The sequence below is a fragment of the Hoplias malabaricus genome, chromosome 4 (genome assembly GCF_029633855.1).
Source record: "Hoplias malabaricus isolate fHopMal1 chromosome 4, fHopMal1.hap1, whole genome shotgun sequence".
Taxonomy (NCBI): domain Eukaryota; kingdom Metazoa; phylum Chordata; class Actinopteri; order Characiformes; family Erythrinidae; genus Hoplias; species Hoplias malabaricus.
The window spans coordinates 13613469-13628565 of record NC_089803.1 but is presented as its reverse complement, the minus strand read 5'-3'; the positions used below and the strand labels follow the sequence as shown (position 1 = coordinate 13628565).

General features: G+C 44.9%; 2 protein-coding genes across 3 annotated transcripts in view; one reads left to right on the top strand and one right to left on the bottom strand.

Moving 5' to 3' along the window:
- Positions 1-1037: 1037 nt before the first annotated feature.
- Positions 1038-10094, bottom strand: meaf6 (MYST/Esa1-associated factor 6). 2 transcript variants are annotated; one of them, XM_066669576.1, is made up of 8 exons: positions 9826-10094; positions 7966-8081; positions 6862-6949; positions 6287-6332; positions 5243-5438; positions 3318-3347; positions 2181-2214; positions 1038-1634 (listed from the first exon to the last, which is right to left on the bottom strand). In XM_066669576.1, exons 1-8 carry the CDS (start codon positions 9910-9912, stop codon positions 1620-1622), a joined length of 612 nt encoding a protein of 203 aa, XP_066525673.1. In that variant the 5' UTR covers positions 9913-10094; the 3' UTR covers positions 1038-1619. The 2 variants fall into 2 exon arrangements, with proteins under 2 accessions (XP_066525673.1, XP_066525674.1); XM_066669577.1 differs by lacking the exon at positions 3318-3347 and having other exon boundaries at positions 9826-10093.
- Positions 10095-10685: 591 nt separating this feature from the next.
- The window catches only part of stpg1 (sperm-tail PG-rich repeat containing 1), a 6743-nt gene continuing 2331 nt past the window's right edge, over positions 10686-15097 (top strand). Inside the window, 6 exon segments of the mRNA XM_066668749.1 lie at positions 10686-10906; positions 11451-11566; positions 12839-12937; positions 13078-13238; positions 13240-13258; positions 14178-14280. Of these exon segments, the coding sequence (XP_066524846.1) occupies positions 10864-10906; positions 11451-11566; positions 12839-12937; positions 13078-13238; positions 13240-13258; positions 14178-14280 (541 nt within the window). The 5' untranslated portion in view covers positions 10686-10863.

Below are 15097 nucleotides of genomic sequence, written 5' to 3'. Positions count from 1 at the left end.
GTAAAGAGCCTGTTCCTCTTCGCTGTGGTAATGGCTCCTCCTCTCATCGAACATTGCTGTGAAAATGTCACATGAAGCTACCACCTGAGATTTATCTGAAGTTTACAGACCTCGCCATGAAACGTGGATGTGGACAATAAGCTCATATTAAAGAATGTGAATCTCTATAGAAACTGATGGAGAACACTGGTATTTTCTCTCGTGCCCTGAGCTTCACATCCACCACTGAATTGTATGTTCTGTCCTTAAAGAGAAGAGGGCACCACACACACACACAACCCCTGGGAAAAACTCCCATCATTCCTCATATCTCTGTAAACAGTGTTCCAGTCACACTCCCCTTGACAAAACAAACTTCCACGAAAGCACCCTTCAAACTTTCCATCATATCATAGAGAGAGAGAGAGAGAAGAGGGGGAGAAAGGGATATCAGGCTGAGAGAGAGGGTCTAAGAGAGAAAGGGCAGGAAGAGAGAAAGAAAGCAGAGAGAGAGGGAGAGCAGAGAGAGAGAGAGAGAGAGAATGCAAGAGCAGGGAGTTGAGAGAAGAGGGGGAGAAAGATATCAGGCTGAGAGAAAAGATCTAAGAGAGGAAGAGCAAGAGAGAAGAAAAAGAGCACAGAGAGAGGGAAAGCAGAGTGAGAGCGAGAGAGAGAGGAGGGAGGAGAGCACAGAGAGAGAGAGAGAGAGAGAGAGAGAGAGAGAGAGAGGACGATTGCAAGAGCAGGGAGTGGAGAGAAGAGGTTTCAGGCTGAGAGAAAGAGAGAAAGCAGAGAGAGGGGGAGCAAGGGAGAGCAGAGAGAGTGAAGAGGAAAGAAGGAGAAAGAGAGAGAGAGAGAGGAAGAGCAGAGAGAGAGAGAGAGAGAGAGAGATTTGGATCTGGGAAGGATCTCATACACAAAGTGCAGTGAGGGTTTCCATTATAAAAACAGAGGAACAAAGAACTTCAAACCACCTCAGAGCCCTCTGTAACATCGCTGAGGCCGTGCCACCGTGTCCTTCTTAAGAATTACGACACTAAACTGTCTTTTCATCCACGTTTTTATTCAAAACAAAATGTAGAGTAAAAAACAACAATAAACAACAGGACACTTTTCTTTCTCACGTTAAAGTACACGCCACGAAATAGTCAACAGTTTTCCAAAAATCAAACCTAATGATTGACTGAGAGTGTTTCCCCCCCCCCTCCCCACCCCCGTCGGAAACTTCTCAAATCCTTAAACACAGAGGACAGTCCGACACCACGGGGACACGTCTGTATACGGAAACGTGGCTGTGTTCCCTCCTCACACTCACAACATGCAGGAAGAGTCTGTACCAGAGAACGGATGGAGATGAGTGTGTGGGGTTTGTTGGTTTTTTAAACACAGCGAAGGTTGAGAGGAGAAATACAAAAACGTGGAGAGACTGGAGAGCATCCCCACGGCTGTGGTCGAGGGCAGTAATGAGGAATGAAATGTAAAAGAGGAGGAGGAGGAGGAGAGGGGGAAGACTTCATGCTTGCTCTTAAACCTCTGCCGTTATCTCAGACACAATAGACGTTACAGGAGGAGTGAAGACCGGAGCTGTGGTTCTGCTCGTGTGGAGGCGGAGATGAAGATGGCAGTCTCAGGGGAATCCTTCAAGCAGAGTAGTCCTGAGTAAACAAGGTCATATTAAAGAGAGAAACACTACTACACAGCAACAAATACTCCACAGATACCAAGAGATCAGACATCACAGACTTATCTGGACCTCACAGCCTCTAAACGACGAGATAATGGACCGTATGGTTACTGTGGGCAAACCAAACAGCGCCCCCTGGCTTCTGATTAAACAGGGAGGGCGGCTACGTCCTCAGCCAATCAAAAGGGGTTCACGATTAAGAGAGAGGACACTGCGGCTGCGGTTCTTCTTCTGGTTTTCATTGAAAAGAACAAGGTGAAGCCTCAGAGTAAAAGAGTGTCCTTAAATACGAACAGCGATGAACTTCCTGCTCCTTTAAGCTCTGAACTCTAACCTGAGACGGCGGCTGACTTCCAACAGCCTTTGACTTCAAACTCCAGGCATTTCCAAATGCGGATTCAAATATGTGCTCTCACTTGTACCTTCAGAAATACTACTTCCTGCTCTTCACCTTTTACAGTGTGTGTTATATTAGCTTCATAGAAACAGTTCACAGAAGGTATTTTTCAGAACTTACCGCCCTGGGCTTTTTGTTCATCTTCATGTCAAATCTACAAAGAGAAAACAGGCACAGGTTAGTCTCCGATCGGGGTCCATTCACTCTATACTTTACACAGAACGCTCTTCCTTCCTTATCCCTCCATCATCAGTAAAGCATCCTTTAGGGCCATTCAACTTCAACACGGGTCTGAGACCTGGAGGTTTACCACAGTCAGACCCAGTCAGGTGTCCATGTGTCCCAATGTTACACAACACACACTAGAGCTCACTGGAGGGGGCAGGGGGTGTTGGCGCTACCACAGATAGGTTGAAGGTTCAATCCCCAGTGATTCCTCAGCCACCCAAGGCCAGGAGTTCCCAGAGAACACACCTCTTTCTCTCTCTCGCTGTTTGTGGTTATGGAAAAATCGTCAAATGATTACTTGGAAATTGCCTAATAAAGTCTGAAATTTCATTATCTACTCGAGGCCAATAAATAATGTGCACATTACACAGGCTTTTATCTTATCAAAGATTAAAATACAGCAGTAATGTTGGAGGTGGTAAATGGGTGTTGCCTGTGGCGGATCAGGAGCCGTTAAATTACAACTATGTGATGTGTTTTGTCTTGTAATTTTACAGCAGTAAGATTAAACCACGTGATTAGGATGATTTTTCTGTACATTTGCCACACACACACACACACACACACTTTTTAAATGAATGTTGAGCGTATTATTCTTTGGTGCAAGGCTGATAGAAACTTGCTAACCAGGAATCAAAGAGCTCAACCACAAAGACAATCAGCTGAGAAAATTGGAAAGAGACTCGGCAATAACTGCTTGATCATTCCGTCTGTTCTGCGGTTCAATCCTGTTCTACAGAGAGATAAGAAAGGAAAAGGGCTAGTCATGTTTTAATAGAGTATAACTGGGTTTATAAAAAACAAACAGCGGCACATACACAGTTCACTGATGTCAATGTCATGCAAACAAACAAACAAATAAAAAACAAGCAACAGCACTAAAATAAAACCCATCAGAAACTAAACAGATACAAGCATCACGGTCTCAGACAGACCGGTCCACGCGGCCCAACCAGAAAAGACAGAGACAGAGAGGAAGGAACAGGGAAAGGGATGGCAGGGGAAAGAGGACGTAAAGTTGAGACTTACTCAAAGTCATAATCAAACATGGCGGAGGGGCTGGGGGCAGCATTAGGGGAGAGGAAGAGAGCGTTAGAGGTTAGTACACTACAACACTACAAGGTTCAGTCCCGAATCACAGCGGCTCCATCCCACATCACCCCCCACCAACAGAGGAATGGATGTCTCCCACACCATCCCTCCGACTCAGAAAGGCCTCTCTGTGAATGACCAGGAGTCTGGAGGCGTCTTCAAAGGTGTGGCCAATTAAAGCTACTGTGAATTTTCTAGTTTAAATCGGTACTTTTCTCTTGCCCAGAGAATGATCTGGGTGTGGTCTTCATTCTCCAGTGTGACACAGCCCTCCGTCACCGACTCAGAATGTGTTATGTTCATATTGTGGTATAAAACACGGTGTTCAGGATGTTTTTGCACCAGAATAAACGGGGCTTACATCCGCACAAAGCAAACGTATTGAAGTACAAACACCGCAGGCTGAGACCGAGACGTGTTCCACTTTGAGGCGTGTGTTTGGATCCAGCGTCGAGTCACCGATCTTTAGGATTAATGAGGTAGCCTTGATACGTGCAGACGAGCTCCCAGCGCGGTATACACACTCAGCTGGGAGTTAAGTCAAAGCTGTGGGGGCCAGACAAGCTCATGGTGCGACAGAAAATGCTTACGGAAACATTACCCGCTATTAGGACCCCCCAGAAACTCTGGTGAAATACAGCTGACGGTGATTAACTCTGGGAAGGTGTTCAAGAGACACGCTTTGTAGAGATACACGGAGGAACAGTGTGAAGGTCATTAGGCAGAATACACAGATTCGGGGGCTTCCCTGGCTTGCCCTGTTCAGAACGGCTGCATTCAGTGCCTGTTCCTTTAAATGGTAATGAGCTACATGCTGTTCACACCGCCCCGAGTGCACAGCAGTGAGGAGTGAAGAGCAGAAGCTGTGGTTTTTGGCCGTTTTGCTTTGTTATCTTATCTCAGCATTGCATTTGTTTTATTTGACTCAACTTCGCTTTTGCATTCTCATAAAAATATGTTTACAAAAGAATGACCTTCATCAGAATGTATTTACTACTGTCAGAGCACTAACTTCGGCAGTTTACACAACTGCCAACTGAAACATGGATGGATACAAGCTACAGCCCTTTACTCCTACATACAGGTACACTACTCACACATCCAGGTACTTACTCAGATTACCTACCCTGATTTAATCTGTGTGTTCAGGGCAAGGGGCAAGACGAATATTTTGGATGCTGTCAGCTGTCAGCTAATCTAGTTAAACAGTCTGCTGTGACAGGTTTACACTGAGAAAACAGCAATGTTACCACTTATTTTATTTTTTAACCAGTATAAAAGTTTTGTGGGGTTTGATCCTTGCAGTATTTTGACCAAAGCATGTCACAGACATTTCATTGAGACTCAGAACAGTGCTCCCTTGTGGAAATGTGAAAGAATGTGTCCCATTTATTTTATCCACCTAACGGCAGGTTCGGAACAAGTCCCTGGTCCTGGACTTTAAGGGTCTTGTTCCAACCACACCCTGCCACACAATTCAACATCTTCAGAAGTGTACGACTGACATAACGAGATGCTGTATCATCAAGAGGTAGGATGTTAGATAGAAGTTGAAAGTAGATCTTCAGGAGGAAGGCTGATGAGGAGAGGAAACACATGAAGAACATCTAATTCCCTGGAAGTAACAAGGCACTAAAACACTGCTGCATCAGCTGAAGCAGAGTTTCCACCCAAGGCTTTACCATAGAAGCATTAGCCTTGGGGAGACATTGCTACACATTGCTTCAACCCATCCACTTCTTTGTTCTGAGGTGGCTCTTTGCCTCCAGGAACACAGATGGGGAAACACTGGCGCTAAAAGACAGAGCTGAATCATCTGAGTGTGTACTCAGAGTTTGAGAAGCTGGAATCCCAGACGGTACCTGTGGCGGTTCTTGTTCTTGCGTTTCTTGTGGCTGCTGTGGTGGCTGGTGTTGGTGGAGCTGGAGGACGCAGCTTTCTGAGGCTTGAGGTCCTGCAGAGCTCCGTCAGGGTCCTCTGCCTCTTCCTGACCCGGCTCGTTCTCCTGGTTCTGGAGGTCTGGAGACGTGTCGCTCTCAGTGCCACTGCCGGCTTCACCTACACACACGTGTATGTACACACACACGCACAAATATAGAAAGACAGACACGAGAATTGCTCTCTGATGTTGTAGGTACAGTGCAACATTTAACTATGCTGTTTGCCTATCTTTAATAGTATGTAGGTGCAGTGTCTCATTCACACTCATATGTATGGTGTGGCTCGGGATGAATGCTTGGTTCAATCAGAAGCTTCGTAATCTGTAATCAAGTTTGTAATACATTTTTGACACATTATTTAAAGGGGACATGTTATGAAAAATGACCACATTCAGTTTGTGGATCTGGAGCTAACACCAACCCACACAATGAAGACAAAGGATAAAGCGAGTCGTTCTTTAGAATTGAACTTTAGAATTGCCCCGCCCCCTCATCTGAGTCTGTCCAATTACAACACAGGACGACGCTGGTTAAACGCAGCAAAACAGACACAACGAGTGCAGAGAAGGAAGAGTAGTAGAAGAGAGAGAATAGAGTGAAAACGGCTAAAAACCAGAGCTTCTGCTCCTCGCTCCTCACTGCTGTGCGCTCGGGGGCGGGGTGAACAGAGAGCGGCTCGTTATCATTTAAAGGAACAGGCGCTAAAAAAAAGTGGCTGTTTTAAACAGGACCGTTTACACAGGGGAAGAACCAAATGATCCTTGTGGTGTTTTGACCAAAGCAGGTCACATGTTTCTTTAAGAACAAGGGAAAAGCAGTATAATATGTCCCCTTTAAAATTGATAACAATGACTTAGCTACTCCATGCGTTGCTCTTTCTGGCTGATGCTAAGCTGCATTTCATGCTCTGAACTGGTACTATGTGCAACAACAAAAAAGCTCTCGTTAACCCATAAGTTGGCTTACGTTTCTCATTCATGTGATCAGGGACGCCACCAAGAGCACAAACAGCCTGAAAAAGAACACAGAGGGGCAGTGTTACTGTATTTATACAGCTGCATGCGATTCTGGAGAGTCTTTGTTACGTGTTTATTAACTTTCTTAACAAAAACAGTTCTACACAATAACTGTTCATCAGCAACACAGATGGCACACTGTCCATTCTCTCAGCTCCACTGACCACACAGGAGCAGTGGATCAGACACAGCAGTGCTGCTGGAGTTTAAACCCTGTGTCCACTCTCTGTCCACTCTGTGAGACACTCCTCCCTCGTTGGTCCACCTTGTAGATGTAGAGTCAGAGACAGTAGCTCTGTGTTAAACAGTTAAATTTGGTGGACTATTCTCAGTCCAGCCGTGACACTTTTGAGAGTTTGTAACTGTAGAACGACCCAGCGCTCGGACATGATCAGTGGAGCTGAGAGAACTGACACTGAGTGCAGAAACAAGGTCATTTTAATTTTACAGCTGATGGTGTGTTCTCTGCACAACACTTAATTTTAAAGAATGAGATCAGAGAGAGAGAGGGGGGGGGGTACTCACTGCTGCTGATGTTACAGAAGATTTGCTGAAGAGACGTTCTGCTTCTTTAAACTTCCGGTTCCTTCTGTCTGTCTTACTGTTGGAATTTCTGATGAACAAAAACAGAAAGACAATGGTCAGAGGACAACAGACAGATATCTGGCCAGATGCTGTGAACAGAAACCATAACATCATAACATAGACCAACTACAACAACAGTGCAGCGGTATATATTAACAAAGGCCGCCTGGAATGAGCTAACGAGCTACAGCTAACACTAGAGAGGACTGATGCAATGTTGGATGAAGGCTTGCCTTCTACAGAAATATCATTTTCCCCAGAGAACCATGTGACAACCTTTTAACAGGGAAATATCCCCCTCTTTTTCCCCCCACAGTGGAACACAGACCTAGACTTTAATGAAACCTCGGTGACCTGCTTTGGTCAAAACACCACAGCAACACCCCCCACCCCCATCTAATCAGCCCGGTTCAGAAGGCCCACATTCAGCCTGTGTTCCTTTAAATTCACTGAACAAGTGATTGCTTCATAATACGTCCCAGTTCAAGTACCAGCAGCCGCTACTGCCTTAACACCTAGGGAGCTGCCTCACCAACCACTCTCTGACTAGGGTTATGTCTCTCTATGATTGGTGTTTACACCTCTCACCTCTGTGAGCAGAAGCTCCTGAAGCATATGTTCCTCTAAATACAGCCTTCTTCAAAATAAAAGTAGGATTGTGCTGCCTCAGCACCTGAGGAAGCATCGGGAGCTAATTTAAAACTACATCGTAGAAAGGTAGCTTAGTAGGCAGGATCTTTAAGATGAAATGAGACACTCTGGAGCAGCGGCACATGAGCTTAAGGTCACCAGGCTCAATACCGAGTGTGGAGTAGAGGGGTGATAAAGCCCATGGTCCGTGGAGCAGTGAACCTGTGACCTCTGGAGTGATGGACCTGCATCCAGTGCCTTTGGGATGAGTGGGGGTGGTGTTTTCTGATCCGAAGCTAATCCTCCATCATTTCATCAGCACCTACCCTCAATAATATCCATGTTGCTGAATGTATGTCTGTTTCGGTTGAGGGACAACCAACCAACTAAGACAACACACGTGTGTCCACTCACTTTTGGTTGGTAAGGTAACGGTCCCATCCTCTGATGATGTTGCCGTACATCTGCGTGTCCTCCAGGTAACTCCCTTCAAAAGCATATATCTGTCTCTCAAGGTTCACCAGCGTCTCCTGCAAAGAAACAACCAAGGCTTTACTTCAGTCAGTGGGGAACGACTACAGACTGTGGAGTCGTACATCACCCAGGGGTCTTTGTCACATGCTGCATGCAACATACTTGTTTTGGGGCACAGTCAAAATACAAGCAGTGGCCATGTCCCTGGAATTAGGTTAAAGCTGCACTGTAGAGGTTTGGTGACCTCTATGTTGGAAATACGTAACTGCACCACAGTCCATTTCTGATGTTGTTTTTCCACCGCATGTGTCCGGCTCTAATCGACTCGGCTCTGCACGGCTCGGCACACTTACAGCTTTCTGCTTTTCCACTGGCAGGGCTCCACCGCGAAATGGACCCGGTGTCATTGCAAAACCCCGTCTCTAACAGGAATCACTGGCTTTTCAAAAACCACCCCTCGTGGTGGAAAAGTTAGGCGCTGTTTACTCATCATGTATTCACGCGTTGTTTTTGTTTTGCAAAGGAGCATACAAACCTCTTCAAAACCCTCGAGGTAAAGTTACGAGCTGCCGTTGTGAGTCCGTAAAAAAATAAGCGTGAAAGCTGCTGTAACTTTAGAGATTTTACAAGCGGTGGTTTGTGCTGGATTTGAATGAGCTCTGTATCTCTTGGTGATTGACATGGCTCTGGTCAATCAGTGCTCTGCAGGGTTTACACCGCACCGTTAGAACCCCGAGGGAGCTGGGAACCTATCCGGTTCTAGGGACCAGGACCAGATTTAACCAGTGGAAAAGCAAAAGAGCCGTGTCGAGTCGATTAGAGCAGGTTCTATGCAGTGGAACCCAACGGCAGGAATGTCTTTGACATGTTTTCTTTATTGAAACACTGTCAGACAGTCGTTTTGTGTGTATTTTCTGTGAAGGAAGCTTTCACAGACTCTAGATACTCTTCAGACGTCTACTTCCGTTCAGCTCCAATGTGAACTATTTCAGAGTCTGTAAGAGTCTCCAGAATTTAACATTTCACACCAAACCAAGCGACTCCCGGTGACTGTCAGCCACAGACCCGTGCGGAAACAGTGATGAGGGCAATTTGAAAAGTCGGTGTAGTTCCCCTTCAACTCCACAGGGTGAAAACAAAAAGCGCGGCTATGACGAGGCTAAGCTAAGTCTGATAGAGGTTTATTCTTCTCCCCAGCTCAACAACGATAGCCCTGTATCTAACACACACACACACACGGCCTATACTTTATACTTTCAACACTTCACTAAAACGAACCACCTTACAGAGGCTCCTCTTTATCCTCCCGCTCCGATCCACAACCCTTCAGTCCACCTTAAATCTCCCGCCCCGAGATGTTTACATTCTCCACCTTCAGCTTGTTCGTTATTTTCTTCCTCTGTTTCAACCGTAACGTCTACATTTCAATCTGTTCTCCTTCTTTAGTTTATTTCTGCGTTTCCTCTCTTTCTCTGTCACTTGTCACCCTTTCATTTCTTAGCGTCTATTTCATCTATTTATGTCTCTTTCACACTTTCTGTCCATGTTCTGTTCTATATTATTATGTATCTGTGACTCTCTCTCTCTCTCTCTCTCTCTATATATATATATATATATAGTTAAGGTGGTATGGTGGTGTATACGTTCTCTCTAACGGTATTTAAGGTGGACAGGGGAGTTGCAGTATCAGGCAGAGCTGTTAGCTGTAGTGGCGCTCCAGGTTCTCCGCCTGTGTTTATAACCGTGTTTATAGCGGTGTGTGTAGGGTGTAAATAACGGTGTAACGCAGGCGGTTCTTACCGCGAGCTCCTGTTTTCTCTTCACCAGCTCCGACAGCTCTCGGCGCGTGTCGGGGATCTGCGGCCCGGACTTCGCGTGCAGCGCCATGACTCCAACTCACACACACACACACAGTTAACCACTACCACAAAATCTGTAACACACACCCAGTCAACTGTACACGAACAGTAACAAACATTCAGTCAATAGTACACAAACAGTAACAGACAACAGAGGGAGAGCGGCAGCGACAGAAAAATAAAAACACACCGCCCCGCCAAAACCTGCACCCCCCCAGGACCCCACCGTAAGCCCCAGCGTCCGCCTGACTAAAATTCACAATGATTTTAACGATATTAACATACTATTTTCCTCTGAGATGAATAAAGAGATCTACACATCTCTCTGTAGACACTTAGTGCACATTACAGGCCTGTAATTGTCAAAAGAATGTAGGTCTGCAGAATTACAGTGCTGTCTTAAATATCCGCCATTATTATCATAACTCTACACACACACTTATTATATAATAGTGATTAATGAATATATAAGTGTAAATATTATGTACAATTTTCTTTAACAGCTTAATTTATCATAATCATGTAATTCCGTATGCCTCTTAAATGGCTAGAGTAGCCGGCGAAGCGCTGACTGCACAAAGGGAGAGGCCTGGGTGCAGGTTGTGGCGAGGGGTGTTTTCTGACGCACCACGGCGCTGCTGTTACACTGTCTCGCCGCTGGTGGGTGCCACTTTCACTGACCCGCTAGGCCGGTCAACGCTGAGGCGCGGTTAGTGACGTCGTCACCATGGAAACACAGTGACCGTCGACCAGCGCGGCCTGTAAACTTCACATCTATAAACACAGTTTTACACCTCTCTGTTTCCCTCTTTTTCTGTTTCTGTGTTTACTTTCCATCCATATTCTTTTCTTCTTGTCATTTCTTTCTTCACTATTTCTCACTTTATCTGTTTATTTGTATAATTTTACTCTCTCTCCCCCAACTCACTCTCTCAGAGAAGAGATGGAGATGTCCCCCGTGTCTCTGTGAAAAAGACTGATGAAGAGCATGGGTGGAACAGTTAGAAGAGGACTGACAGGATGTGAGTGATTTTCATCATTAAAACACTCTAGAAGTGGGATCTTGGAAGAAATCTCTTCTTCTCAATCTCTTGTTGTGATTGGATTGTTGTGAAAGTTTTGATAATTGTAGTTGTGATGTTTGTGATAGCTGTGGTTGTTGTGAAAGTAGTGATGAAAGTTGTGATGATTGTGGTGGTTGTGATGTTTGTGATAGTTGTGTTTGTTGTGATGTTTGTGATAGCTGTGGTTGTGATGAAAGTTGTGATGATTGTGGCTGTTGTGATAATTGTGATAGTTCTGATAGTTGTGTTTGTTGTGATGTTTGTGGCTGTTGTGATGAAAGTTGTGATGATTGTGGTGGTTGTGATGTTTGTGATAGCTGTGGTTGTTGTGAAGGTTGTTATAATCGTGGTTGTGATGAAAGTTGTGATGATTGTGGTGGTCGTGATGTTTGTGATAATTGTGATAGTTGTGGTGGTTGTGATGTTTGTAGCTGTTGTGATGAAAGTTGTGATGATTGTGGTTTTTGTGATGTTTGTGATAACTCTGATTGTTGTGAATCAGGTGACAAGCCTCGTGTTCCTTTTTCCTCGATCCCCACCAAATATCAGACGGTGATCCTCAGGACCTCAGAGAAGAAAGGGTTCACCTCCCAGACCCAACGCTTCATAAACACAGTGGTGAGGTCAACACACACACACATACACACACACACACACACACACACACACATCAAACTACTAATCACACAACTACAACCAGTTATACACAGATTATACCCTGTTAGACTTAGATCATAATTAGACTCAGTCATTAATTAGAAACAAATCTGAGATTAGACTCTGTTATGCATTACATTCATTCTAATGAACTAGACCCAGATATTATTCAAAATTGGTTATGAGTTAGACTTAGATATGAGTCAGACTCCATTATAAATTACATTCAGATATGAATTAGACTCAGATACAAATTATATTCCGTTATGAATTAGACATATAAGAATTAAACTCAGATATGAATTAATATTCATTATGCATTAGACCCAGATTTGAGTCAGAATCAGTTATGAATGGCACTACGTTATGAATTAGACATGGATATAAATTGAAATCAGTTAAGAATTATTCATTCCTTATTCTCTGTAAGCTCTTATCCAGTTCAGGGTTGAGGTGAGTCCAGAGCCTACCCGCAATCACAGGGCGCAAGGCAGGAACACACCCTGGAGACAGTCAGTCACCCGGAGCGGGACTCCAACCCACAGCCTCCAGGTCCCTGGAGCTGTGTGACTGTGACACTAACCTGCTGCACCACTGTCCTGCCTCAGTTATGAATTAGACTCATATTAATTAAATTCAGATATTCCAATATTAATGAGAATATGTTATGAATCAGACTCGGTTATGAATTATTATGATTCAGACATTAATCAGAGGGAGTTATGACCCAGTTATGATTAATACTTGGTTAAGGAACAGACTTGTAATGTATTAGACTCAGATATGATTCTCCATTCTCTCAGCTCCACTGACCACACAGGAGCACTCTGTAGTTCTACACTTCTACAGACTGCAGTCCATACGTTGCTCTGCATACTTTGTTACCCCCCTTTCACCCTGTTCTTCAGCGCTCAGGACCTCCACAGAGCAGGTGTGATGTGGTGGTGGATCACTCTCAGTGCTGCAGTGACACTGACGTGGTGGTGGTGTGTTGGTGTACTGCTGTGTCTGATCCACTTGAACCAGCACAGAGCTGCTGGAATTTCTAACACACTGTTTGAAAATCATACCTGCTCTATGGGGGTCCTGACCATTGAAGAACAAGGCTTTAGGAGGCTACAAATTTATGCAGATCTTTAGATGGATACTCGGTAATATGTTAGACTCAGTGATGAATCAGACTCTGGTGTGTGTTGTGTTTAATGAAAGATCTGCTGTTGACCCTGTGTCCAGAATGAAAACCCAGGTCCTGGATCGTACCTGTGTCACAGCCCCGCCGAGAGCTGCAGTCCGTCCTTCTCCAAGAAGGGGACCGGGGGCTTCGTGTCTAAGGTGAGACCCTTCACGGCCGGTTACAGCTGGAAAAGTCACAGGTTTGAGAACGGCAGAGGGCCTCAGGTATCTGAGTCGGATCGGACAGCTAATGACTGTCAGCTAAAGCCTGTCTGACTGTGTCCTCCTGCTTTTGTCAGGTGGTCCGAGTGGGCCGAGACACCCAGAGAGAAAACCCAGCCCCAAACACCTACAACCTGCAGACGTCCCTGGTCCGACAGAATGACTTCAGCAGAGGTCTGTCCAGAACCTTCTGTCCTCCGATCACGGTGATGACTGCAGGGAACACACTCCAGGACACACGGCTCAAATCACTACAATGTGAGTGACCAACAGCCACAGCATTCAAACACTGCTAAGTGAAAGGAGTAACGATGAAGATCTGGGTGCAGTGCCCCCTGTTGAGAGAGAGAGAGAGAGAGAGAGAGGAGGAGAGAGAGAGAGAGAGAGAGAGAGCGAGAACAGAGAGAGAGAGAGAGAGAGAGAGCGAGAACAGAGAGAGAGAGAGAGAGAGATGTGAGAGAGAGAAGAGCGAGAGACAGAGAGAGAGAGAGAGAGAACAGAGAGTGAGAGACGAGAACAGAGAAGAGAGAGAGAACAGAGAGAGAGAGAGAGAGAACAGAGAGTGAGAGAGAGAACAGAGAGAGAGAGAGAACAGAGAGAGTGAGAGAACAGAGTGAGAGAGAGAACAGAGAGAGAGAGAGAGAGAACGAGAGTGAGAGAAGAGAACAGAGAGTGAGAGAAGAGAACAGAGAGTGAGAGAGAGAACAGAGAGAGCGAGAGAAAGAGAGAGCGAGAGAGAGAACAGGAGAGTGAGAGAGAGAACAGAGAAAGAGAGAGAGAACAGAGAGAGAGAGAGAAAGAGAGTGAGAGAGAGAACAGAGAGAGAGAGAGAACAGAGTGAGAGAGAGAACAGAGAGAGAGAGAGAGAGAACAGAGTGTGAGAGAGAGAACAGAGAGTGAGAGAGAGAACAGAGAGTGAGAGAGAGAACAGAGAGTGAGAGAGAGAACAGAGAGTGAGAGAGAGAACAGAGAGAGAGAGAGAACAGAGTAAGAGAGAGAGAACAGAGAGAGAGAGAGAACAGAGAGAGAGAGAGAACAGAGAGTGAGAGAGAACAGAGGAGAGAGAACAGAGAGTAATGAGAGAGAACTGAGAGAGTGAGAGAGAACAGAGAGAGAGATTTTGACCTTGTTCACCTGTTACATGTGTTATAGCTGAGGTGTCCTCTGTGGTTGACAGGTGTCCTACACTGGAGTAGAGGTCACTTCAGTCACTTCTGCAAAGTCTTCATTTCTCTCCAGAAGCAGAAGAAACACTGTCTTCCCTCCTTCACTGAGGGACCGTCTCCATGTGAGTCCCAGCTCGTAAGCCTTAGGAGTGTTTTGGTCTGTGATTTTTGATTGTGTCGTTTCAGATCGCAGCATTAATGTGAGCAGATGTGAGAGTGCTCCTGTGCTGGAGAGAGTCAGCATTTAAAACACACAGAAGCCCACCGCCTCTTTGTGTCAGTGTGCTAAAGGATCCCACTGTGGTTTATAATGAAGAGAAAAAGGACTGTATACACTGTTAGCCATAGTAGCATTAATGAGTCAGTCTCTAATGCGTTTCTCATGTCTGAAGTGAGTTATTCACACACAGTTATGTACAAGCTCCAGTTATCGTTGCTCTAAAATTGGAACAGATTTTTGGTTGGAAATGACTTATCACACTGCCTGACGACATTATTTCTCTGATTTGGCTTATTCCTTTGATGTAGTGCAAACTGTAATTTCTCTGATTTGGCTTATTCCTTTGATGTAGTGCAAACTGTAGGTCATTAACCCGTTTCTGTGCTCACGTGTGTTGGATAATAAACTTATATTCATATGTACATTTTATTATAATATACATATAACATATATAGTATAAGCTTCACATTTCCCAACGTGTAGTAGTTTTATTTCCTCCCCTTAATTTGTGAAGTGCACTATGTAGGGAGCATTGTGCTATTTGGGACACTCTATAGACAAATGTGATGCAGTATAAATGGGTCAGTGTTTTTCAGTTACATTTCTGTAATTTTAATGTCTTTAGTTATATATATTTATCAAGAACTAAAGGTGTTGATGAAAGAATACAACAATTTAAACATCAGAGTTTATATTTGAGTTGTTCTAGAA